The sequence below is a fragment of the Phalacrocorax aristotelis genome, chromosome 1, assembly GCF_949628215.1.
Source record: "Phalacrocorax aristotelis chromosome 1, bGulAri2.1, whole genome shotgun sequence".
NCBI lineage: Eukaryota > Metazoa > Chordata > Aves > Suliformes > Phalacrocoracidae > Phalacrocorax > Phalacrocorax aristotelis.
The window spans coordinates 144,046,054-144,071,798 of NC_134276.1; the positions used below are offsets into that span (position 1 = coordinate 144,046,054).

General features: G+C 41.0%; 1 protein-coding gene across 1 annotated transcript in view; it reads left to right on the forward strand.

Moving 5' to 3' along the window:
* The window catches only part of LMNTD1 (lamin tail domain containing 1), a 47,870-nt gene extending 22,978 nt beyond the window's left edge, over positions 1–24,892 (forward strand). The window contains exons 7-8 of the mRNA XM_075081979.1: positions 1,301–1,395; positions 22,840–24,892. Coding sequence (XP_074938080.1) covers positions 1,301–1,395; positions 22,840–22,956 — 212 coding nt within the window. The 3' untranslated portion in view covers positions 22,957–24,892. The remainder of the gene's footprint in view (positions 1–1,300; positions 1,396–22,839) is intronic.
* Positions 24,893–25,745: the final 853 nt, after the last annotated feature.

A 25,745-nucleotide genomic window follows, 5' to 3' on the forward strand; every position in this document is an offset into this window, starting at 1 on the left:
TATCTGTTGTTCTGTTGAGAGGGAAAAGAGGTGGCGTTTGATAAGAGGCTTTCTTAAGACTGTAAGAAACCCAAACACCTCTGCCGCTTTTGATGTGGGTGACCAGAGATGACAGTAGGGTTTGTGTAGCATGCTTTCCTGTGAATTGTCTCAGAAAGTCAGTAGTGCTGACCTGCTTGGTGTTCATTAGCATCACTTACCAGACAAAACATCGTCACCATGCTGAGATATGCTAAAAAATTTGGCACTTGCAAGCTCCAGTTGCTACTGAGAGGAGAATCTGGAGAGCTGCAGTGCCTTTGAGATGTGAACACTTCTAAGCACACAAGTCCCCTGGAAATATCAGCAGAGCTGTCTGAATGAAAAGTACATTTATTGCCCTTTGCTTCTCTTGCAAGCTGATCGCAATGGGGAAACTGTGATTGCAAGCATCAGGTTGGCCTGTGAAAAAGCAATTCTCTCCTGGATAATTTCAGCAGAACAACCTGACCTTTGAGAACCATGACTAAGGATGGCCCTTTATCTTCTTGTCACCCATTACAGCATACAGTCTGTGACTGAGTCATATAATGGAGTGATAAAATGAAGTCCAGAGATTCACTTCTGAAAATTGCTCTCATGTAATAACAATACCCAGCACTTATGAAATCTCCAAGTGAACTTGCTTAAAGGTGGTATTCATGTCAGTAGAAATGTGAGTCATTTAATAGCTGAATCTGTGGTAAAAGTATGTCCAGGGCTGAGATTAGGTTTGAACACAGCTCAAGGAACTGACAGAAATCCAGGGTCAAGGAGCGAAAAAACTTGTTCCCTCCCTCTCTGCCAGGAATTTATGGAGAACTGCAGGGTGTGAAAACAGAGAGCCAAACACATGATGATTTTTGCAGTGAGACTTGTGGAGATGGTGTAAGGCAGACAGTCTGAGAGCATCAGCTAGAGGGAAAGTGACAGTGAGGAGGAAAATGACGTGATCTCCATTCAGAGGCTGCTAAGGGTTTGGAGAAGTACATGTTGCTTATGGACAGCCAGTGCAACTGTGATTTTGGCCAACCAATGCTTGCTGAAATTCAATTCAACAGAAAGTCTGCAAAAGAGAGTGTAATCCTTTAAAGTAAAGGTATCTTAGTGACAGCTAGTGACCTTGCATGTGATTGTGTATTTATCCCAATGCGGCTTTTATTTAAAATGTTATTCCATAAGGTCAGAGGAAACAGAATTTTTGTTGTTAGTGTGCTTGTTTCCTAAACTGACTTTCTTTTTAAGGTAGGTATGTGGAAATAATGACTGTTGTCATCAACAGGCACTCTGTATGCAGGAACTAGCCAGAAGAAAAATCCTTCAGTTCCCAGCTGCATGAATGGGAAAGGCAGAAGGTGGCCTACTCGGTCAGCAGGGGTGAGTAGAGTTGCTACAATTCATTTTTCAAAACAAACAAACAAAAACCAAAGAAAAGAACGGTAGAGTTCAAAAAAACCCCACAATTCAGAATATAAGAATTTCTTTATTTTGTTGATTCTTTTAGTCTTCTTTCTGTGAGAAAGACCTATGCCAGACCACAAATACAAAGCATCTGGATTCAGGCATTGCAACTAGCTCATAGCTACATGCTTCTAAGTATAGATAAATCTATGTTTGCATCTTGGGTTTGCTTTAAGTTGGAACCTGTTTACACTATTCCTATTAGGAAAAAGAAGGTTTAAGTGCACACCCAGACATATTTTTTAACCTATTTGAAGACTCTTTTGCTTGCACTACCCTCTTAAAGACCTAGAATCCAGGGTCAGTAATGAAGCCCTCATATGTAAATATGCCAACCATCAAACTTGAGTTGTTGCAAGTTCCTCTTTCAAGCTCTTTGATTTCTAGACTCATCCCTGGGAACTGCTGTTTCATTTTACTTAACACCAGTTGCATGATTCATCATAATGCAGAATATTTTCTCTATATTTTTATTTGTACTGCAAAATTTCATTAGTTATGCAGGTGTTGGAAATGTCTGGCAACATGTTAAATATCATTCCAATTTCCTATCACTACTCATTGGTTCTGTTTCAAAAGCTATAAGAATTGATGGATTTTGTCCATCAAACAACTTGTATAGACAAATTATTATTATTGCCATAATTATGAAATTGTCCAACATGTATTGATGTTATTTACAATGATTAATGTTCTCCAAAGTGCTATATATGTTTAGATATATGTATAAGTAATAATAAGAAAAAGAATAGTCAGCCTATCTACATCAAGTAGAAATAAAGAAGAAAAGAAACTGGAGGATCACTGCTTGTGCCTATTTGCTCACTGTATACATGAAGTGGGGCTCTTTGCCCAGGTACAAACTTAAATAAGTATGTCAGTGCTACAGTTTTGCCTTATGTAAAATGATAGTAATAACACGCATCTCCCAGGGACAGTGTGAGTTAGCAGTGTTTGAAAAAAGGCTTTTCTACATTTAGATGCGAGGCACTTTAGAAATGCAATGAATTAGTGTTTTTCGCCAGGACACTAGATTAAATGCTTTTTGATTAAGAATCCCACAGTTCCTGAGAAACTTGTTGAATTAAAATTACCTGAACACTCAAGAAAACCATGACCAAGTAACTTGCTTTCTTATCTCTAGGTTTGCTACATGGTAGTCAGGGTTTAGTGGAACTATTGCAATAGCCAAAGGCAACTATTTAATAGCTTTGTGGGGAGGAAGCCCTTAACACTTGGTGCTGGTTCACACTGTGAAATATCATGGCTCAGAAAACAGCTCATCCTGTGACCTGTAATGTTATCAGCAGTAACTATCTCTGTGCACACTGTTCTCTCAGAGCCAATGAAAACAAGGATGTTTGTTTTATTTTCAGCTAAAGACATTTAAAAGAATACTTCAGATTAAAGTATCTCAGAAGTTTGGCTTGACACTAATGTAGCTGACTTGTAGCAACTCATTAAACCCTGGTGTCGCAGCTGTGCTGCAGAGCCCTACAAATGTATCTGCTTCACAGTTGAGTCAAGCTTTTATTCAGATATTCTTTAAAAAATCCTTTTACCTGATAGAGTTATGCTTTCAGTCAAGTCAGGTGGTCAAGAACACTAGCTTAAATCCCAAGAGAAGCTCTCACCTGGGCTGGCCACTTGCCCATTTTGCCATGAAGAGGTGTCCAAACCAGCTGAGACAGAGAGATGCAGATCTATAAGTTCTTGCACAGGGTAAGAAACAACAGAGCGGCTCAGTTTACTGCAACGTAAGGGACCATGAGACGTGCTCCTGAAAGTAAGGTGCGTACAGCACCTGTGAAAACGCAGTAACTCAAGCGTAGCTTTGCAGCGTGGCTTATCATGCAGAAGCAAATCCACATGCTAACTGCCTCATAGAATAAAAATACTTTCATATATTTTACTGCTAGTGATTGTTATAGACAATTGTTAATGGTTTTCCCAAATTCTATATACATGTGTAGTGGTGTAAAAATGATTATTATTAAGACAACATTTGGGTGTAAGGTCTTTTGACTCACTATGGTCTTCTGTTCTTGTTGAAACAATCATAATGCTCATGTAGTCCTAACTTCTCAGTCACAAAGCCACATAGTAGACAGGAGATTCTGAAAGACATCAAAGACTGATGACTCAATAGTTTTGGTCCCATACAAAGGTATCTTCATTGTGGGAAATTGGAATATCTAAAAGTAAATCACTGAATGCATACTATAGGGATAGTCCTATTCCAAACTAGAACACCCTTTTTCTGGCTTAATCTGTTTCACTTTCAAAATTACATAAGCCAAACAAGAAGAAAAAAAATATTTCCTCTTATTTTGAATGGATTATCTATAAAGGCACTTAAATCCCCATGACCTCAGTGGTGTAACTATACTAGTAAGTTTTCCCATACAGACGACTTTAATAAACACCTTCACAAAGTACCCTATAGACAACATGTCCTCTACTATATATTCGTTGTTAGAGGAGTATCTGTGAATATGAACTGAGCTCATATTACTTAATAATTACATTAAGCTTCTGGTTTCCCAATTAAATGCATCTCAGATTGGTACTGAGTGCTATCTGATATTGAAAGGAACTGTGAGCTTCCTTCCAATTCCCAGTGGAAGTTATTTGCCAACATACTAAATGGGTTTCCTTGGTCTGCTATCTCAGCAGACAAGCAAAAAATGGAGTGGAAAGGACTAACAACCAGCCCCTCTGGCTCCAGGAGGAGGCGTTTCTGAAGCAAGATGGAAGTGCTGTGTTGGGATGGAATGAGGAGGCTTGCAATGACCATAGGGTCTAAAAATTCCCTTAGAAAAAATGTGCATACAAGGACCCCATCTGCCTCCCCAGTTCAGTCCATCTCAGAGAGATATTCACATCTAAATATGTGCTACAATTTTACTTTTCTCTAGGAGGAAGCGCATATCTAGTGAACAGTAGGATTTCCTGGGGTGTGGTATCCAGTCACCAGCTGTTAGGAGGAAGGACACACGACAACTTGTAAGGCATCTGGTTGGCTTAAAAAGGAATAACTGGTTGGACCTCAAACTTTCAGCTTCTCAAGACAGGAGAAGAGGCATCAATCTGGTTCAGGTGTTTTTTAAGCAGAAAAAAACCAAAACAAGCCATACTAAGATAAATCAGTCTGCTGCTTGGTACTTATCACATTCCTAAAAAGCATTCATTCCTTTCTTCTTTACCTTTGCTACTAAGCACTTCCTGAGTTATTTCAGTTGTTCTTGAATTGGGTTTTTTTAGCATTTAATGTAAGGAAAATCTGATTGCAATAATCAAGAGGGCTTACCCCTGAAGCTAATTGACCAAAACCTGCCTTTTTTTTCTAGATGGAAAACGGACTGTTTCCATGTCAAATAAGCATTAGGAAAGCTTAGGATATTTCAGAAGTGACATTCGATTACTTGACAGGGCCAGATCAGAAGTGTAGCTGTCCATCCCAGTGCAGGTGTCTGCTTCATGGGTGAGAGAAAGCAGGATAGAAAGGCCAAGGCTGGCTGCCTTCCAAACTCTTCTGTGGGGCTTAGTGGGAACAAGAGGGTGGGAAAAGGGGCTGGCTTATCTGCAAGCCTGCATGTGAACTGCAGGAGTCAGGGCAGAAGGAGATGCCGCCTGACCTGGCCCTTTATCCACCACAGCGGTCAACACAAATCTTTCTCCTAAGGAGTCCTAGCGAACTGGTGCACATACATTTAAAATCCAGATCTCAAATCAGCAAGGTCCTATGGTTGATAAGCAATCCTTTTGCCTTTATGTTTTCTTCTTCTGCAGTAGCTATTGTTACATTCCCAGGTATTTTTTTAAACAATGAAATAGAAAGAGCCCAAACAAGCTGAGTGCAGGCACACAATAAATTGTCAGAATACCAGTGCAGAATTAATGTTGATATCCTCCTCACTGCATTTCAGGTCATCTGAAATAGCTCAGGAACAAGTGACACTCTAGATTACTGTTAGAGAGAAGATGGAGCGGGCAGTCTCTCCTGGTACTCTTTTATTTTCTCATTTTCTTCTACTGCACTCCCAAGTACCTTTGCAGTCATGCTCAGCATTGACCCTAAACGGTTCCAGCAATGGGGATGCTAATGAGTGGGATTTAATTAAAAAGGCTGTCACCTGTGTATCAGCAGTGTGGATTGTTGTGACCCAGTCGTTGTCACAAGCAGATTGCAACCTGTGTGGGCCATGTTCGTAGGTCTCAGTTTAGTCCCTCGTAGAGAAGCCACCACTTTATGTGCTGCTAATAGCGATCCCAATAGCAAAGACAGAGGCTGCATAGGTATAGAAAAGAAGCAAACCTGTGGGACAGTTTTAAGACAAATTATGTGAGTAGCATAAGAGCACTGTTTCTACTACTTACCCTGTGTTGTGGATTTATGAATTTATGAAGTTTGTCTCCAAGGCTAGCAATATTGCTTCTTTCACAAGCACTCCAAGGTACACCCAGGTATTTCTAAAGATCTGTGAAGATAGGCTTGGCGTAATACTATCCCATTCAGTTCTTCACACCCACCTGAGACTTCTTTGGTCACTCTAGGATAAACCAGGGTATTTCAAAACAAGGAAATTAAATCTGCACATATCTCTGATGCCCATATTCCCTACAGTTTACAGTTTTCATGGCATGGAAATCCTCTATCCAGATTTATCCCATTTAAGTAATGGAGGGCAAGACCACTCCATATTCTGTCTTAGCTTTTAATGAAGGAGATCGTTTCAGAAAAAGCTTAAGTATTAGTTGAAAAAAAGAGTAATTCTGAAAAGCAAGATGATAGCATGGGGAGGGCTCAATTTCTTCTTAATCCTGTGTATATATGTTACATCTACAGGCAGCATATCCAACCTCATTATGATATAGCTGCCTGTCAGCCTCCTTACATGGTGGTTAGAAACAGTAGCTGAGAACTGATGGTGTCCCAGGTGATGTCTGTGCACTGCACTCTGACTTCAGGAGAGATCAGACAAGTTGTAAATGGGTCCCCTAGTCTGTATGCAGGGCTTCACAGAAATAAGGAAAAGGTGAACCTGGTGGCTATTTAGTGTTTTTTAAATCTTACTAACAGAATACAGTTATTCCCCTTGGAAGTGAATTTCAGGCTCAGACTAAAGTGTTTGAATGGGAGACAGAAAAGCTGGATTTGTTCATTACAATATTTTAGTAGGTTGGAAAATGAGTGTATTAAAAAGTCACTCGCAAATATGCTTGTTGGGTGGTATTGTATTCTTGCATGGAATGGGGTGCGTGCACAGTAAGACAGGTGCAGGGGCTTCCCCAGCACCTGGGTACCAGTTCTTACATCCAATATCATATGCACCAGCTGTGTTTGCCCACAGGTTTGGGCCCTAAGCACTTCATTTTGCAGGAATATAAGGGGCAAGTGCCAAACTGCAGGAGCACAGACATGACTCCATTCTGGAATGACTGTGCAGTCACAAAAGTGCACGCACAACACATGGTGGATGGAGAGTGTCCTGTTTTCTTTTAGTCTGCCTCTTTTCCTGTTAAACAAAATACTTGGTGAATCACAATGTTGCTGCATGCTCCATCCAGGAGACACTGCAACACACAGTGAACTCCCCCATGGACTTGGTATGAGTTTTAAAAATTTATTGCCCAATCTGTAGGTTGATATTACTGTGCGTAATCCCAGAGAGCTGGTACATGTCCATGTGTCACTGCACATTTTCTTTAGATAGATCTCTGAAAGCAAAGTAGAATCACATGCTATATTTATCACAGTTATTAGACAGCAGATGTAACAGAGCTTGGAAAGACAACAGGGGTTTCTGTGAATCTTGGGGCACTGTAGAAGCCTATTTTGTAACCTTGCTGAAAGAAAGTCATCTTATTCATGACTTTACTGAAAAATTACATTACACAGAAAAAGTTACATTAAGAGACTGCTCATGTTGCAAAACTGTGTGAGCAAAAACTTAGAAATGCCAAAATTAGGACGTCCTGTCCAACCTCAGTTTAAATACTTGAGGAATTACAGCCTTGCTCTCTACCCTGCCTTGTTCTACTCTTGATGCATTGCATGGTTTATGCCTGGCCCTATCATGGTCCAGTACCCTCCAGGTATGTTTCCCAGTATTTTTCACTGGACACTTCCTACCTCTCCTAGCTGGCTCCTGTCCTGCATTCCCCATTTAGCTCCCCTTCCTTGTTTCTTACCACCTCTTTATCCAACTACTCCATCCTTCCAACCTCCTATGGGCAGTTACTGGCTCCTTCCCTAGTGTGTGGATCCCAGTCTCTTCCAATTCTTTGTCATAGCCTCTGTCTTCAAAATATTTTGATTTACATCACATTTCTTACCAACGCTGGCTTTGAAAATTGTTTACGCAGAGGTGTACAAGGCCAGCTGTTGGAAATCCTCTGTGATCCCAGAAAAGCGATGATGCAAGTTGCATTGCACTGTCACTGGCAACCACTGAGAGGTCACTGTGCTGGCTAATGAAAAAGACACAGAAATCCCCTGAAATCCTTGATCCACTCTATCTTTGTGGTGATTTGGTAAATTAATTGCCAACAGCTTTGTTAGTTTATTTTCCATAGTCCCTTAAAGGGGATCAATATGACTCAGGCAACAGGAAGTGTATTATTTTTCATGCCTCTTTTGACTTTCAAAACATGGGATTTGTGTTCATCTGTTCTTTGTCTGCAGCCTTTTCTATCTGAATTGAGCAGACATTTGCAATAGGATGACATTGGTGTCTTCTTCCATCGTAATGCAACTTTAATTTTGGTTTCCATTTATCCTGAAGTAACTGAACTGCAGCCTGTGAAACAGCTGGCAAGTAAATACACTATGTAAATGGCTTTATTTCATTAGCTGACATTAGGTTTTAAGGGTGCTGTGTTGTCATTTGCCTTCCTTGCAGCTGTCATAGCATGTGCTGGACCATTTCACAGTGTACGCCGAATAGAAGTGTATCAAATGGCTGCAAGGTGGAAACTAGACAGAGGGTAGTTCCTTCCTTTTCTTTAATTATGAATTACATTTTGGAAAGATAGGTCCTATCTATCTTGGCTTTGGAAACAGTTCCTGCACAGTTGTATAAGATCAGTACATGCGTGCACGTTCGAAATGACATGTGGGGCAGGAGGTGCTTTATAAGTCTGCAACATTGCATCACTGGCCTAGTGACCGTGGGGAGGTGATTGTGCTGACGAATGATGATTAAATAAATTGTGAACAGCTGTTTCTTTAGTTTGTGGAATTGCAAGAACAAGACTGGGAGGTGCAAGCAGCAAATGAGAGTGAGCCTGTCATGACACAAGGTAGGACGCGTAAAGGACATGCAGTAAGCTCTCTGTATGTGTGCAGGAACAGAGCCAGAGAGCTGGTTTTGAAAAGAATTTTATTTTAACTGACAACACTTAATTTCATATTCTTTAATTTTTCTCACTTATGGGTTGTTTTTGTTTGCTTTATTGCTTACACATGCTGAGTCTTACAATCTAAAAGTTCATTTAGACACAGTAAAATCTTGATCATTCTCAGTTAGCTCTTCTGCAGGCCCAATAATTTCCATCTGGAGAAGCAGTCAGTAATGAACCCAGAATGCTGTGGTCAGATATCCTGTCATTTTATTGCTTTCACAACACACTGCTACAGAACATTTAATGGCCCTCTATGAAGCGTTATTACAATTACATAAACCTAAACTTACAATTCAGAATAAATTAACTAAATTCTTTTGGTGGTGCAATATCATCAACTGTTTCAAACATGGGGATTTGCCTCTCTAAGTTGCAAAAGTCCATAAAATTCAATATGCGTGAAACCCAGGGCTCCTCAGAGGTTCCAAGCTGATCTTCCTTGAGACTTAACTTTTATCCACAAGAGAAGGAGCCTGAGAAATGGCAGAACAAGTTTCCTCTCATCATCTTGCCAGTGTGCTGAAAACTGTTCTTGATACTTCAGTCTCTGCGCCCTTTCATTTGTAAGTGCCTCTGCTGAGAGTGTCAAAAGCGATAACAAATAATGCCAGCTGTGTAGTAATTTTATTGAGGGTAAACAATGTCTCAGTAAGAGTGGGGCTAAGGGCAACTAATAATTCACAGAGGTCACCAAATAAGCACGTTACATCACATTTTCATAGCACTGGGTGAGTTGTTTTGAGTGAATTATCCAATAATCTTTGGCCTTGGCTGATTTCAGAATAGGCCCTAATTTTCACAAATATGTCAGTCACACAGATGAGTTTGCAATGTTTGTTATCAAGAGAATATTTCAAATGCACTGGTACATTACCATGTACGATTTATTTATAGTCTGTGAGCTTGGACCTTTTATTCTTTATCCTTTAGGGAGCCAGACTGTTCATATGAGTTTCAAGCTGTGATTGAACCTTTAATAAAAAGTGGTGAGAGGCGATGAAGCTTTGGGGAGCCTAGGCAATAGTGCAGTCTGTAGGGCAGCCATTCAGACTTGGGGTAATTTAGACAGACTCCCTGAACTTACTTTGTCCCAGACCCCCATAAATCATGGCTGGGGCCTTTCCAGTCCCCCAAGCAGTACTGGATTGAGGTGTTATGGGGGGCTGGAACTGGCAACATAAAGTGCTGGGAACTGGACAGAAATAGAGGTGGCAAGTTGGGTATGATCTGAGCTCTGTTTTGGAGGGTGGTAAGGAGCTTGAGAAGGTACCTTCAGCTCCCACTCCTCACTTCTGTGGGCATTAACGTGTAATAAATCCTGCTCTGCATCTGGCCGTGTGAAGGTACAGTTGCCAAGACAGGATAAAGAAAAGCCCAGAGCAAAGGCACAAACAGTGCATCAGAAATTGTGTAATTTCAGTTTCATTCAGTCCAAGTCTGATTTCTCATATTTGAAGTTGGCTGCAGCAGACCAGCTCATCAGGCAGCAGGAGATACATGCATGTGACAACCTCAGTGTACTGTACATTCACAAACAAGCTCCTCATGTTTTATGAGGTGAGTGAGCAATGCACGATCAGGGACAGCAGAAGTAACCCTTCCCACATGGTGTGCACCATCACCTTAACTACGCCTAAGGTCTCCGGATGCCCGTTTTGTGCTTTTCCTGCAAAGCCTGGTGAAAGAGTAGAATTATGTTTTCCGGGGAAGCACGGCCCTTCATGTCTCCCCATGTAAGTACCTGTGCTCAACAGATAATAAGTTACATTAATGATTCATATAAAGTCATGCAGCCTACAGATAGTTTAAATTAATTCTCAACAGCTAATACTTTGTAGTGGTAAAATAAGGCATAGTTCCCCTTCCCTTTTCTTTCCTGAAGGAAGCAAAACCCAAGGCTGTGTCTCTTGGCTGAAAACGGACTGACCTCAGCATACCTTGTGTGCCAGTGGGGGTCTGGCTCTGGGCTCTGAATTCAGCAGCTCCAGCCTATCTCTGAAAAAAGCTGTTCTTCTGTCACATATGAATTCTGCCTTGTGTTCATCATATATATAAAAAATAATCGTAAACTAACCAAACAGTGACCTTGACCACATCAGTTAAAGAAGAAGCAAAGAGCTCCCCACAGCATGCAGCATCATTTATCAAGGAATGCTTCTGTCGATCATGTTCCCTCTAAGGAGGATATCTTGATCTCAGGCTTTATTACAGAAACTTTGGGAAAAGCTTGGGTAAACCTTGGCAGTGGAAACTTAAAAATTTGAAAGCAGTTAAGAAAGTCTGCTACTTTACAATCTTTCACCTCCATAGTCCCAAGCAGTTGCTGCGATGACCAACCAGACATACAACACACTGACTTCCCTTGCCACGTGCTGCTTTCCAGTTGCTGCAGTCCCTCCTTGTGAGCAGTGTATTCCAGAGAGCGGCACGCTGACTCTGCGCTCTGAAGCACCCCCAAATGCTACAAAGCAGCAGTTGTTCACATGGTAGAAATTCAAACCCAACATAATGAGATCTTGTCCCCTTGTAAAGCTGTGATGTTCTGCTGCCTTCAGAGGACAGATGCTGTTTTACTTTGGTTGAGGAGTAGGTGTAGAGAACAGTAGGGTCTTGCTCTATTAAAAGTTGAAGTAATTGCATGGGAGCTGTCAAACTCTTTTTAAAAACTCCTAATTGCATAAAAATGCATATATTTATTGTTATATAGATAAAGATATACGTATACTTAGAAACTGTCAGGAGAGAGAGTGAGAGAAAGTAATTCTCAATGAATATTGTATTAGGTTTTTCTTCTTTTGTGGACACTACCTTTTCAGATCTGGAGTGCACCTCATTTCCCAATTACTACTTTCTCCTTCTCTGAAAATTTGCTTTAAAAAAAGAAAGCGACAACTGAACGATCTTCCACCATTTCTTTGCTCAGTTTTTACAGATATTATTTTCTTTTGCTGCCCCTATTCTTTCATTTAAGCTGCGCACAGAATGATCTGTCACTTCTTACACTTGAGAAATATCTGCACAATAAAGAGATTAGGTCCTGATCCAAGCTTTATTTAAGCCAGTGTGAAATTTCAGAGAACTTTGGATCAGGTCCTAAACATCCCTTGCACAGATTCTCTCCAGTTGCGAAAATACTTATTTAAAGGTATGCCTCTGTGCTCTTAAAATCTTGGATTTCCTTTCCTCACAGCAACTTCATAAAACTGAAATCTCTGGCCAATGTGTCTGTGTCAAGAACATACTGTGTTTCCTTATAGCACATTTTGATGACAGTATTGATTTTTTCACTCCAGAAAAATAGGCAATACTTAAGGTTCAGCAATGTACTAGTTAACACATCGGACTTGTATATTCAGCTCAGCCTCTCAAGGAAATTGCTTAGCTGCCCATTTGCCTCAGTTTACCCATTTCAATCCAGGGCATAATGCCTTTATGAAATGTAAATTATGTTTTTAAAGTACCTGAAACAAAGCGGGTTAAATAATGCAAAAACAAAGAAGATATTTGTTTAGAAAAAAAATTCTACAGCGTTGTCATAGGTCTGAGGAACAACAAAAAAGGATTTGCTAAACACGGGCTTAAGGCCAACCTTGAAAATGTCCTTTTACTCTTTGTTTTGGATCTCATAGCAAACACGCCAGCTTCATAATTTCAAAGAAATTATGTAATGAATGAGAATTTTACCCATACTCTAATCATGCTTCATGGTACATAAATCAAGCAGATTGCCTATTAGACTCGTGTCTCTCCCGAAGAGCAGATGCAGTCTCACTCTAAATGTATTGTGAAGACACATCCTTTTGGGCCAGAACACTGTAGCCTCAGTCAAAGCCTGGGCCTATAAAAAAACATTGCAAGTGGGAAACTAATGTGCAGCACTGAGAAACACCTAGTCATGTTCTTCCTGTAAAGTGAGGTTTTACTGCAGTAACCTGCAGACACAGAGTTAATTGATTCAGCAGCAGGGCACCGCGCTGCAAAGAAACCTGAGCACACAAAAAGATATATGATTGTTTCAACCGTTTCTATTGCACGACAAATATATTTGCCTTATAACTGCGCCACATTTCACTAAATTACATGCTCTGTGGTTTGCTCTGATTGTATGATGGCATCACTTGCTACAACCACAAACCACAGGGAATTGACATTGTCTCCATGATCTCACTGGTTTTGTCATAACCAAATCCTTTGGCATTGCTACTGGTTTCACTGAAAGGAAATGCTAAACTGGATACACCATTGAACATTTCTACAAACGCTTATTCCCAAACTCTTTTAAAGGCACATGTATATCAGCAGTGCTTCTGTCTAGTGCAAGTCTCCTTGCAAATGCAACTTAGGCAGCTCCCTCCTGCCCTCCCAGGTGGTGGCATTGGACTCCAGGTGACCCAGAACTGAAACACTGCATGCTTTGGTGGAGGCCTTGGGCCAGCTAGCCCTTCCAGCTAGCAGATTTAAATGTGCTTGTGGTTGATAATGAATGAAGCAAGTAGTTGCTCAGCCTGTTATTTCACCTTTATTACTACGGTTGAAGCACAAGATAAAGGTACCACCCTGTGTGATGAGTTGGCAGGTGGAGGCGGAGGCCAGGAAACATCCTCACAGTTGGCACAATTTAGATGAGGCACCGAGGATCAAAACAGGGATCAAAATACCCTGTGTTTAATATAGGCTCCTCTGGAAGAGAAGAAGAATGACACTGGCTTACAGTGAGAGTGGCTGATCTTTCGTTCCTCTACTCCCTCCCTCCACCCAGAGGTAATGGCCTTGACTTGTCCAGTTTTCAGTCTTGATGTGTCTTCAGGGCATTGCATATGCTCAGGCAGCTGCAAAAGGAGCTTTCAAATCACAATTTCAGTGGGTTTGGCCAGAATCACCTAGCACTTGAAAGCCCTTATAAAATAATATTGACAATCTGTAGGGCTACAGTACTTTTTAAAGACAGCTGTTTCCTCATTATCTGTGATAGTGGAGGTCTAGGAACATCCAACTAATAGACTGATTGAGGTTATACACATACAACAGGTTATGGTGAGGAGCATATTGGAAAGATACCTGAGTGGTGCAGCAGGGAACCAGCTCGAGTTATCCAGAGTGATGCTGTGCATTAGTACATGAGCTCTGCTCGTCTCAGGCGGGCTTTTCCCTGAATCATTCCAGTACTTGCATCCTGTTCTCTTCAGATGAGTAGGTAAGGCAGAGCCGCCCATGCTAGCACCGAGTGACACCAGCTCAGGTTTTTTGAGACAACACTGCTCAGTCTCAGCTCTTGGCACAGCTATGTTTCCAGCTATGTTTCTTCTAGAGAAAGCAGTGTAGCTTCATTCAGTATAGCTTCGTTCATTAAGACTGTGCTCTGCAATGAACCAGAAACTGCTTAGATTTCACCGGATCCATGGTATGACTTGCTGTGCCAGATAGGCTGACCGCAGAAAAGGGAGAGTTGGCTATAATGCTGTTTCTGTTGGCACAAATAACACACAGTCTCATTGCAAGGATGAGAATACATTGCCATTTCTTAGTTAGATCTGTTCCATGGAAGAACAGAGAACTTCCGTTTTGAGTGCTATTTATCTGGCACATTTTAAGAGATTACTTCTAAATGATGGAGGAATGGGCTGAACAGGGGTATAGAGAAACATGGGGGTGATTTGTCCTAGGCAGTCACGGCATCACTAGTTTGATTAGTTTTTATGTCATCTAACTGCACTATTTCAGTGAACTTCAGCATTTTTATGCCTGAATTGAGCACTGTTGTGCATAGTCCAGTTGTGTCATATAGATAATTCCATATATATATCTTGACAATACGTAGTAAACAAAGGCTATGAATATCTACACCCGGCTGGAGTAGCTCTGTGTCCCCATTGTAATTTGTGACCAAAATAACAAGATATGTTGTATACTTATTCTATGGTGTGTATTTGGCTCTTCTGAAAGGGCATCCTCTGAGATTTTGCATCCACATACATACACACACTCTCCCACACTCAGATGCTCTCCCTCTCCGTGGGGTTGTACAAAGAGATGTGAAGCACATAGATCTTCCCATTCCAAGAATCACCTGCAATAAAGAAACCCTTGGCTACAAACAAACTTGTATATAGTGGTTTTTCAAAGCAGCGGAGTTCATGTTTCAACTATATAAATGAATCACAGGCTAGATTCTTATTTGACCCTCCTCTGTTTGCAAATTTAATTAAAAATAATCAGGAGAATCACTGTATAGTTGTCTTCTCTTTTTTTTCCTAGAATTCAGCAGACTACTTGAGAATCTGGGATAAATAGGTGGACATTGTCTCTAATCTGGTCCAAATTTCGGACTTGCTTTAATTTCAAAGAAAAATAATCTATCTTCAGCCCTGCTGATTCTCATGATAAGTGCTATTAAATACTGAATCGCTACCATTGGCACCTATCTTCTGTGAATATACCAGTCTCTATTTTTGTGTAATTATTGCTGAATGAACAAGATCTGCCCATTTTTGCTTTAAATCTAATGATTCCCCAGTTATGGAGAAGCTAGCGAGTGTAGAAGTCTCCCCAGGGATCCCCATCTCTGTACCACCAGTGGTACAGGACTTTCTTGGGAAAGGAGGAAAGTGGGATTTACATTCCTTCCGCCTCTCTATCAGGAATGGAAGGCTGCAGCTGCGTGACCTGTTAACCTCATTATTTTTTGGAAGTTCAGCATTCATTTGGTAAACAAAGGCAGGATGAAACCTTCGGCTGGTATAAACCAGAATACCTCTGTTGTCAGAAATGAACCTTGCCAGATTACTCCATCAAAGGAATTGACCCGAAGTCATGGGAATTTGTTACTGGAATATATGTTGAACATTTTTGGACTGTATTCCTTCTCTTGAAAACTCACTTTAAGTTTGGTGATCCTCCAGAGGCATTTTTAAAGACTTTTTTAATTAGTTTGAGATCAGGTAGACAGGAAAAAAATCACTGGAGTTGGCTGGAACTCCAGCAAGAAAAGACCTTATTTAGAGGGAAGGAAAACTGCTGCATTGAAGTTGCCTTTACTTGGCAAAAAGAGGGGGAAGGAGGCTGTGAAATGACTGATTGGAGCCAAGGTGTTTTGTTTCATTTCTGTGGGGTTTTTAATCATTGGTACTAGTATTATTTTGAAGCAATACAAAGATTTAAGGCAGCTCATGCAGCCACTTCGGAGGGGAGGTAGAGAGAGCCAGCAGATGCTGCAGACAGAAAACCAGCCCCCACCCACAAGGCGAGAGGTACGTAGTGGCTACGTGCGGATGGGCTCCTGCCAAGAAGTGTGTAGCAGCCTTGGAAAGCTTCTAAAAGCTGGCTCAAGGCACATGGTCTGTGTGTGTTGATACCCACAAATTCCCTAAATAAGCAGTGATTAGCTGCTTAGACCATTTCTTTTTCCATATTCTCTGTGCCCACATGCACAGATGATATCTGTTCTGGCTACAATATCCATGGAGCAGAGCGCATTCTGCCTGGTGATGTGGTCAGTTATGCAAGCTGTTTGCATTGACTTCGCTGTGTACACCTGTTTGGGATGCTCTCAAACTCAGCGTTGACTCTATTTTTTTGCAAAAGGTGATTCAGAGGGGAGTCAAAAGCTCACAGGACTGATTTATTTACTCAACTTACTGAAGGGGCACCAAGAAGTTATATAAATGCAGCATGTTAAGAACTTTAAATCTTCTACTTAAAGATTATTTTTGTTTACTTTACTAGGTACCAAGCAAGAGGAATAGGAAGAAAATGCATGAAGTATACCCAGAGCTTCTGCTGTATTTGTAAGGAGAGAGTGAAAGCATAGCATTAGCATCTGGCTTTCTTTACTGAGGCTTAAGATTGCCACCTAGTTTTCCTGAGATCGCCCTAAGCTTGATCAGTCCTGGTTTTAAATTGGCATTTCTAGAATAAATAGCACTTCACGTTTTATTATCAGGATCATTATCATTATCATTGATTGTCTTTGTGACAAATTGTTGGTTTTACACCATGAAGATGCAACAACAAATTGATTGGATTGAAACATAATGATACTGTGATTTAGAGTAAGACTTACTTCATTTAATCTTAGGTGTAAGAAAATTAGATGCCTAGTCTCAGTCTGGGCTCCGTCAGTAGCCAGTGAAGAGAGAGGTGCTTCCAGAAGATTATTCATCCTATCCAAAAGTAGGTGTCTAGGACTGACTGGATGATTTTCCCGCTGGACGTACCTTTCTCCCTCCAGACAGCGAGGGAACCTGTATAACTAACTTGGACACGATGCCTGCCTTTTTAGAAGGTTACATATTTGTGAGAAAGGTGTGCTGAAAGGTATTTGGTTACAGTCCTTTGTGGCTTCTCTATTACAGTCAAGGCTTTGGATCCAACTAGAGTTCTAATAAGGTTGTAGCAAAAGTGACAGGTGTAGATAGTAAAGATAATTTCATTCCCAAGGAAAGGAAAAACAAAAGGATGTGATATCTGTATGCATTGTGGTATAATTTTGCCCTTCATTGAGAAATGTGTGTGTGTTTGACAAAAAACAAACTGAGCAATATGATTTCTGTCAACTCAAAAAACCCTCCACTTATTATAAATTGCAGAACTGAGACTCCTTGGGCCCAAACGCATTGTGAGTGGTCACACTAAGCAAGTTGTAAAGATAAAGATAAAATCCAGTCATCCAGAATTCACAGCCCTGTTCCCCAGTCAGTACAAGCAGATGCAATTTGTGTAATGGACCTGTGCCCATTCACATCTTTCTGCAATTTGGCATCCAGTTGTGTGCCCCACCCTCCTCTTATAAAGGGCCCTGTATTAAAAAGCTGGTCTTGCAATGAAGCGTGCACTGAGTGATGCATGTGTGGCTGAAAGGGAGCAGATGACATCTCTCTCCAGTCTAGAGATGCTGATTGTTTTGTGGGATCTGAGCAAACACGTAGCACAGCTTTGGATCTTGTGAGAGCCTCTGAAAGATGTGGTTTCCCACTGGATCTTCTGAGGTGACAAATTATAACTGGAAAGTGTTATCTTCTGCATTCAATTTATTACATTCACTTATCAACACCTGGAGTTTATTAAAATATTCTAATTTCTCCCTTTTTATCAGTAATTAAAACTAAAGTGGAACAACCCACCTTCTAAATGTGCTACTTAGTAATTACTCCTGTAAAAACCCCTTTGTTGTCATTAATAGGTAGTCTCCTTTGGTAGGCCAGCATAATAATTAAGCTGATCCATATATTAGGTTGATGTGTGTGCTGAGAGACCTGGGTTTGTTCAGACTGGAGAAGAGAAGACTGAGGGGGGATCTTATCAACACCTATAAATATCTGAAGGGCGGGTGTCAAGAAGATGGGACTGAACTCTTTTCAGTGGTGCCCAATGACAGGCCAAGGGGCCATGGGCACAAGTTGGAACACAGGAAGTTCCATCTGAATATGGGGAAAACCATCTTTCCTGTGAGGGTGCCAGAGCACTGGAACAGGCTGCCCAGAGAGGTTGTGGGGTCTCCTTCCCTGGAGACATTCAAAACCCGCCTGGATGCATTCCTGTGCCCCCTGCTCTAGGTGTCCCTGCTCAAGCAGGGGGGTTGGACGAGATGATCTCCAGAGGTCCCTTCCAACCTCTACCTTTCTGTGATTCTGTCTTCCTTCTGATTAATCCCAGATATAGAGAAATAGGCCAAGTGACTATTTCTGTCATTTTAATACGGGCATAAGGAGGCCACAAGGACTATACTGTTTCCCTCAGATGACCACCCAATCCCTCTGACAACACCAGGTGCAAGAATGGGATAAATGACAGAGAAATTGATAATGAGGAAATAAATCATACAGGTTGGAACCCCTTGACATTAAACATCTATGTTATCATCCCTCATGAATGAAGATGCATTTCTGTCTCAGAGAAAGACACACTATGAAATTTTACTGCACCTCTTTAGCAGTTCTGTGAGCTCGTTTGCCTGGGGACAACTAGCTGCAGCCACTGCTGCTGGAGTGAATCACTGTGCAGCAGATATTCCCACAGTCAGTAGGTCCCATTGGCAGAGCTCACAGTATTGACTGCTGCTGCTGCATTTTCCAGAGGTAGGAAGCAACACTGGGTCAGAATTTGTACATTATCATTTTAATCACTAGCTATATCAGACTTCCTCCCCAAGAAAATAGGATTCCAGGAGAATGGTGACTTTATCCCAGACTAATTGCTCTGGCTTTAGAAATACACTCATTATTCCAGAGCAAAAGCACCTCTTGCCTGGTGTGCAGCGTCAGCACAGAGAGTTATTTTGGTCAGTACCCCATACAGAAAAGCTTTGCGTCATATGGGTCTCTACTGATTACAGATAACCCTCCACAAGATAACTTGGTCCTGTGGATGAGAATGAGGTATCCTTTTGCTGCCCTCTTTCTTCTACTTGCAAACATATCTCCTGCATGTATTAGTATAGTTACTTCCACTTTCATCCAAGGAATTCAACATTTTGAAATGAAGTGATATACTTAAAGTCAGATTATTTCAGAAAGATTCAGTGTAGTCAAAGCCTCTTGAATCTATAACCTTATGAAATCTCAGCATATAGCAAATTTTTTTGTTGTAGAGAGTTTTTAAAAGTGGTTTCATGTATGTACAGAAATGGTCTGTTCAGAATATCGGTTTCAGCAGATTTATTCCTGGAATAGATCTCCTGGTTTAACAGGTAAAGGTAATCACGTTTACTCTCATTGTACATAATGGAATTTATTTTCCATCAAAACCCACTTATTCTTCCCAGATATGTATTTAAGACTGCTATTTCAATATAGAAAAAATGTCTGAACAGTTTTGATGACAACATTGCATCGAAATACAGAGATCAAAAATATCAGCAGGCTGTCTTTATATTCCCCCATGATATCTTCATTTTAAGGACTAATGCAGTTTAACATTAGGAGCATAAGGAGAATAGACAATATCAACATAAGATGAGAATCATCAGAGACAACTTTTCATGCAGCAGTTGTTATTCAAAGTACTTTTTATTTAATCTCATGGTGCCAATATCTGAGAGTTATTTATTGTGTTTCTTGTAAACATCTTAAGCAACAGTTAAATTACTACTCAGTATTAGAAATTAGATAAGACAGAGAAAATAATGTCTAAAAGAAATTACATGTTTTCACATTGGCAAAGGATTAGCAGCAGGTGTCTTAATGATCCGTACTGTCAGATGTCTTCTTTGCCGGTTTTATGAAGGGTCTGGAAAACTGAGTGAGCAGTGAGGTGAGAAATTTTGCAGATGACACAAAATGGTTTGAGGCCACTGAGAACTAGGGATGGCTACGAAAACTTTTAGAAGACTCTAGGAAAGCAAGGTGACATACAAATATTCTGTTTTGAATAAATAAAAGATAATCAGATTTTGGGGGGAAAAGAAACACAAACAAATGTCAGCTACTCTTAAAAGCTGAAAATTACTCAGAAAAAGCGGGTCCTCATTTGGTGACAGTGAAAATCCCTACTTAAAAGGCAAAGTCATCCAAAAACTAAATTGTATGAGTACTACACAGCCCAGGATGGAAAACAGGTTCTGTAAATATTACAATACTGCTTTAAGAACCAAACATATTGGCACATTTCAAATACTGTATTCATTCTTGGTCATTTTTTTCTTGAAAGTATTTTGCATAACTAGAAAGGTCTAGAAATGGACATTGAAATGACTAGATAAAAGTGCCCATAGGAAGAGAAACTGAAAAGATTGGAGCTGTCATTTAGAGACAAATCAAAGGAAAAACACTAGAGAGAAGGTAACTTTTTTACTTCAGCTTATTCTTTCTTCTCAAGAAGAATAAAAGGAATTTAATTAAACCGAGCATTTAAAACAGATCAAAGAACACTCTCCTCCACAATATATGGTTAATGATGAGGCCTTCTCGCTACAAGGTATAATTGAGCCCAGGAGTCATCCGGTGGGGAGGCTGCTCTGTAAACTTCTGCCTCAATTTCCTCTTCTCTGGGAACTTCTGGTCCTGTCCACTCTCAGTGGCTGGCTGTTGAACTAAGTGAATCACTGCCCTCCAATTAACGCTGCACTATTCCTAAATTCAACACGAGCCCCCTACACCTTACACTGGGAAATATCTGCGCTCCTTTGATTTACACTGTAGGTTCATTTACAGCTAAAAATACTGCCGCTCAGCAGGGAGTTGTAACAGGCGAACTGCAGGGACGACACCTGCCAGCACATTTTTCTTAAAACACTCTAGGTAGCTGATCCTGAACATAACCAGCTAGAGGGCCCAAATTATTATAATACTGTTTTTCACTTCTGTTCCGTGGATTTGAGACTTCAAGACTGTGATTAATTAAGCCTCTCAACTACCCTTATGTCCTAGGTATTATTAGACTGATGCCTAATGTAATCCTTTCAAGGTCACAGCGTAAATAGCTAGTTCTGCCAGTGATAAATCTCTGAATTTCTCTTGAAAACTACGCTACTTCTTTAGCCACTAGCCCACATGCTTCCACAGTAAAGTCTTTCTTACTCTTCTATGAATTTCCAGTAATGGCACTGCAGTTGTTACAAGCATCAAAAATCATCTTGCCATCTCGCATCATATTTGACATACCAGTGACCCTTGGCCAAGATTTTCTGACAAATGTGTCAACTCACCTGTTTCTTACACCTCATCTTCTAAGTAAATGGACAATTCCAGCTGGGTTGAACGTAGTATAGGACACAGATTTGGAGTCACCGTGACTTAACAGCATCTTCAACATTAGAACTGCCTTATGGAAGCCCCACTGACTTGGAAAGAGAACACAGCATTTTCATTTTTAAGAAGGAGCACTATATAGTTTAGCAAAGTTTAGCCCATAGAAGCTAGTGGAAGATCCTGTTGGCCTTGATGAACTCATGGTTTGGCTCTTCACTTCGTGAGTGCTTTAGCAGTAATGGCATCACTGAAATGACTTCATACTCATTTCAGTGGTTCAAGAATTACTTTTTTAATTTCCATGGTGCTTCTTTATGCAACCATCTAAAAATGCTTCTTGTTCTCCCCAGCTGCTTGCATAGTGACCATACCTTAGGAACACAGTTAAAGATTGCAAGGCACTGAAATTATTGATTTTTTGGCACAGGTTCTTGGGTGCAGTGGTTAAAATCAGGAGACACTTTTTTTCCAGCTGCAGCGTGGAAAATCTACACTTTTGAGCTTCAGAATGTTTTCTGAATGTCATTATTTTGAACAGTTCAGATCCCTTCTGTTTGGAAAGGGTCCAGTGATCTGCACTGCCTTGGTATTTAGGTGATCACCTTGAGTAACCATTGATTTTCCCAAAACTGAATGAATATTCATCACTCACTGAAAACCAGTCCCTGTTAGAATAATACCATCTGCATCCTCCGTGGTCAGTGTACCCTTGGAAAATCTCAATTTGTCTTTTTGCTTGATATTTTTTGCTCTGATGAAGTTCCACAAAGGAGCTAGGCAGAGCAAATATGGGTCAGAGAACTGGGAAAGGCAGGGTTGTTTATACTACCAGGGCCCCAACCTGACTTTTTTTTCCAATGTTATTTACTAGTAGTAGTCAATTTACAGCTGGGAGGATGAAGTGTTAAATACAAAGTCATGTGCAGTCCAATTCATAGTGAACAAATGCAAATGGAAATAACACCATGATCTTCTCTGACACCAATCAGCCTCCCCATAGGAGTCTCAGGAAAAGGACCCAAACACAGAATGGACGTTTGTTGGACCTTCAGTGTCAGGTCTGAGGTGGCAGGACTGGCACAAGAAATACTTCTATTGTCACTTGACACGCCAAATACTGAATAAATAATCAGAAGCTCTCAAGAGCATCTAGATTACTAAGAGGAAAGAAAGGCTAAACTAAATCAGCAGGGATATTGTTAAAAATTAGTGATTGAATGCTGTATGCGCTGCCAGCACTTACAAGAGATCTTGTGTTTTTTTCTTGCAGCCTAATTTTGGTGGAGTGATGTATGTAGGGGTTCTCCCCCTGGCTGGCACTGCTCTCCAGAAGTACTTTGTGACTCCATCTTACAGCTCCATGCTACAAATGCGTCACTTGCTCTAGCTTCCAGCACCACTTCCATGAACAGGAAGAGATTATCTGGGCCTTTTAAAAAAAACAATCCTGTGCAGAACAGTTGTGCAGGTTTTTGCTTCAAGAAATTAGGAGATCTGGCTCTGCGGTGACACCAGAGACTGTCAACCTGATCAATACAGACTGGCATGTCCCATAAAATTTACTTTAACAGTTCTTACTGCTAGCATTTCACAGTAATTCCATATTTGTACTGATGCACACTGAGGTGTGTATAGTTTATAAACTTTATATGTATATATGCATGTATCTAATGTTTAAGAGAAAAAAAACATTGCTATGTAGGTCAGTGATTTTACCTCTAGAGCTCTTCAGAAGCAACACCCATTCTGCCTGCAGAAGCAAGGGATATTGAAAAGATTTTGCAGTGTGCTCTCTCTCCTGCAGTCACTGTTTGCTTTCTGCTTTAGCCTTATAAGCTACTGGCAAACCATCCACTGGAGTGGAAGCTGCTCCTATATTCAAACGAGTAGGCAGAGCTGGTGAGACAGGGCGTCCTCGAGGCCAGCAGGAGGTAATGATCAGATTAGCTGATCATAACAGCCAACCACAGCTACATATATATATCATGGCTCCCCTTCAAAGGAACTCACCTAATCAGATCTGTCCCCGGGAATGTGCTTAACCCATCTAGAGCTTGGCTTTCAAAGCAATTTTTTTCTACATCTAAGCTCCCTGTAAACATAGGATTGCTGAAATCCCAAAGGCCCTTTTGATTTCACTCATTATGAAATTTAAGTCCCAACTCTAAATGCTTAGTTTTTCTCCAGACATGGAAAGCTGTGGTTCAGCCTCAATCCTGCTGTCAGCAAGAAAAACTTGCTGCAGTTCTTTCCACAGAACTTTACAGATTTTTTTTTTTCACAGACTTTATTGAACTATTCCCTGAGCTTTGAGCATCTTCTCTGGATGTTGAAATTACTCCCTTACATGAATGACAGAGACCAGCTGCCCTGTAGAAGGCTACAGAGGTGCATGGTTTCTGCCACCAGGACAAATGCCACCAGGAGAAATGCCTGTGCTTCTCCTCAGTGGCGGCGAAAAATGAAGGCAGTTTTCATGGCCTTGCAGTCTGCATCCCCAGAGGTGCATTGTTGACCTCACTGATTTTCACATTCCGGTGAACGATCCATATAGCAGCAACAAAGCCAAAGAAGCTCAAAGCTTTCAACTGATGACCTCGAAATGTGAGGAGAAAGTCAGCTGAAGTCATATAGGAGGAGGCAAAACAATTCCCATTTCCTGCCTCTGAAGTCCAACTTTCTCCTTGGCCACTTACATTTGAATCTTTCCCCAATACTAACCCCTGCAGTGCCATTCAGGTGACCTGCTCTGATGCTTTAAGGCGTAATGTGGAGAAATATGTGTGAATATGTGATTCTGGAGTTTTTCCTCCAAAATCTGTTTGTGTGGATTGCACCAATCCTCCTTCCCAGACAGCCTGTCCATCCCAGTTCTGCAGAAGCAATGCTTCTTACAGGTAATATGACAGCACAGCAGTTTTGAGCCAATGAGCTCAACATCTCAATGCTGTTTATTTGCAAAAACAAAGTCAACTTTTTTGTCTGGGTTTTGAGAAGCGCCTTTAAATCCTGGGTCTAACATATGTGTGCAGCTGAGAAATGGAAAAGACCCGAGAACAGTGAGGTTTACCCCAAAACCTATGGAGATATTTAACGCACAGTTTTGGAAGCAGCTTTAACTGATAAACCAAAAAAATCTCAGCTACACTTCAATAGCACAGAGGGAGCTGTACAGTTACTTTTAAGCCAGGGAGGAAAAGTGCATCTCTTGTCACTAAAGCCATGCCTGTTTGCTGTGTGCTTTGCTTTGCACTGCATTTGTAGCCTTGTGTTTGTCAGCTTTTCTTCCCTTTTGTTTTGCCAAGCTGTTACTGCTGCACAGAAGTCAATAAACACAAGTTTCAAGTACTTTTTGGTTTGTGATTATGATATAATGTTGCCATTAAATTCTGTTTTCCATATGCTGGCTCATCCAGCTTTGCACTGCGGCACCTTCGCTGAGGGCAGCTTTTGGTGAATGGCAGCTGCACCTCTTTGTAATGTCCAGCTGTCTAACAGAGAGCTTTTCTCAGACCTGTGAAGCTCCCGAGGTCCCTTAAACCCATTCGAGTAGGCATCACACTGGGTTAGGCACAACCAACATAGCAGCAAACGCCCCCCTCTTTCTTCTCACTCTCCCAGCTGCAGCATCATGACAGGATTGCTAGTGCAAATAATTCTGCAGGCTAGACTAAAACCATGCTTATGTGTTATTTCTGTGTCTGTCACCCCCTCCTTTTCTGATATGCACAGGGATGGTATCAACGCAAGGAGGGAAAAGGAATTGTTTAGGGTGGGACAAAGCGTAACTAGGGGCAATGGGAGGAAACAGAGCAGAGAAACGTCTAGGCTGACTATCAAGAAAAACATCCTAACATTGAAGCCCGAAAAGGCTGTTTAATGATCTCCCAAAGGAAGTAGAGGGAACCTTTATCAATGAGTCATTTCAAACTGTGAAGGACAAAGCTGTGAGTGTAGGGAATAGTCATGTGTTGGCAGGGCATGAAGGGTCTTTCCCACTTCTCCTTGCTGACTCCGTGCCCTCACCCTTCTGAAAGAAACAGAGCCTGAAAAACACAATGCGAGCAGTGGTTTCCTTACACACACACACAAAAAGAAAAACATCCTTAAGTGATCCTTTGAGATTGGGAGCCTGGGAAATGCTTTTTAAATTAGGTTCAATAACATGATAGATGA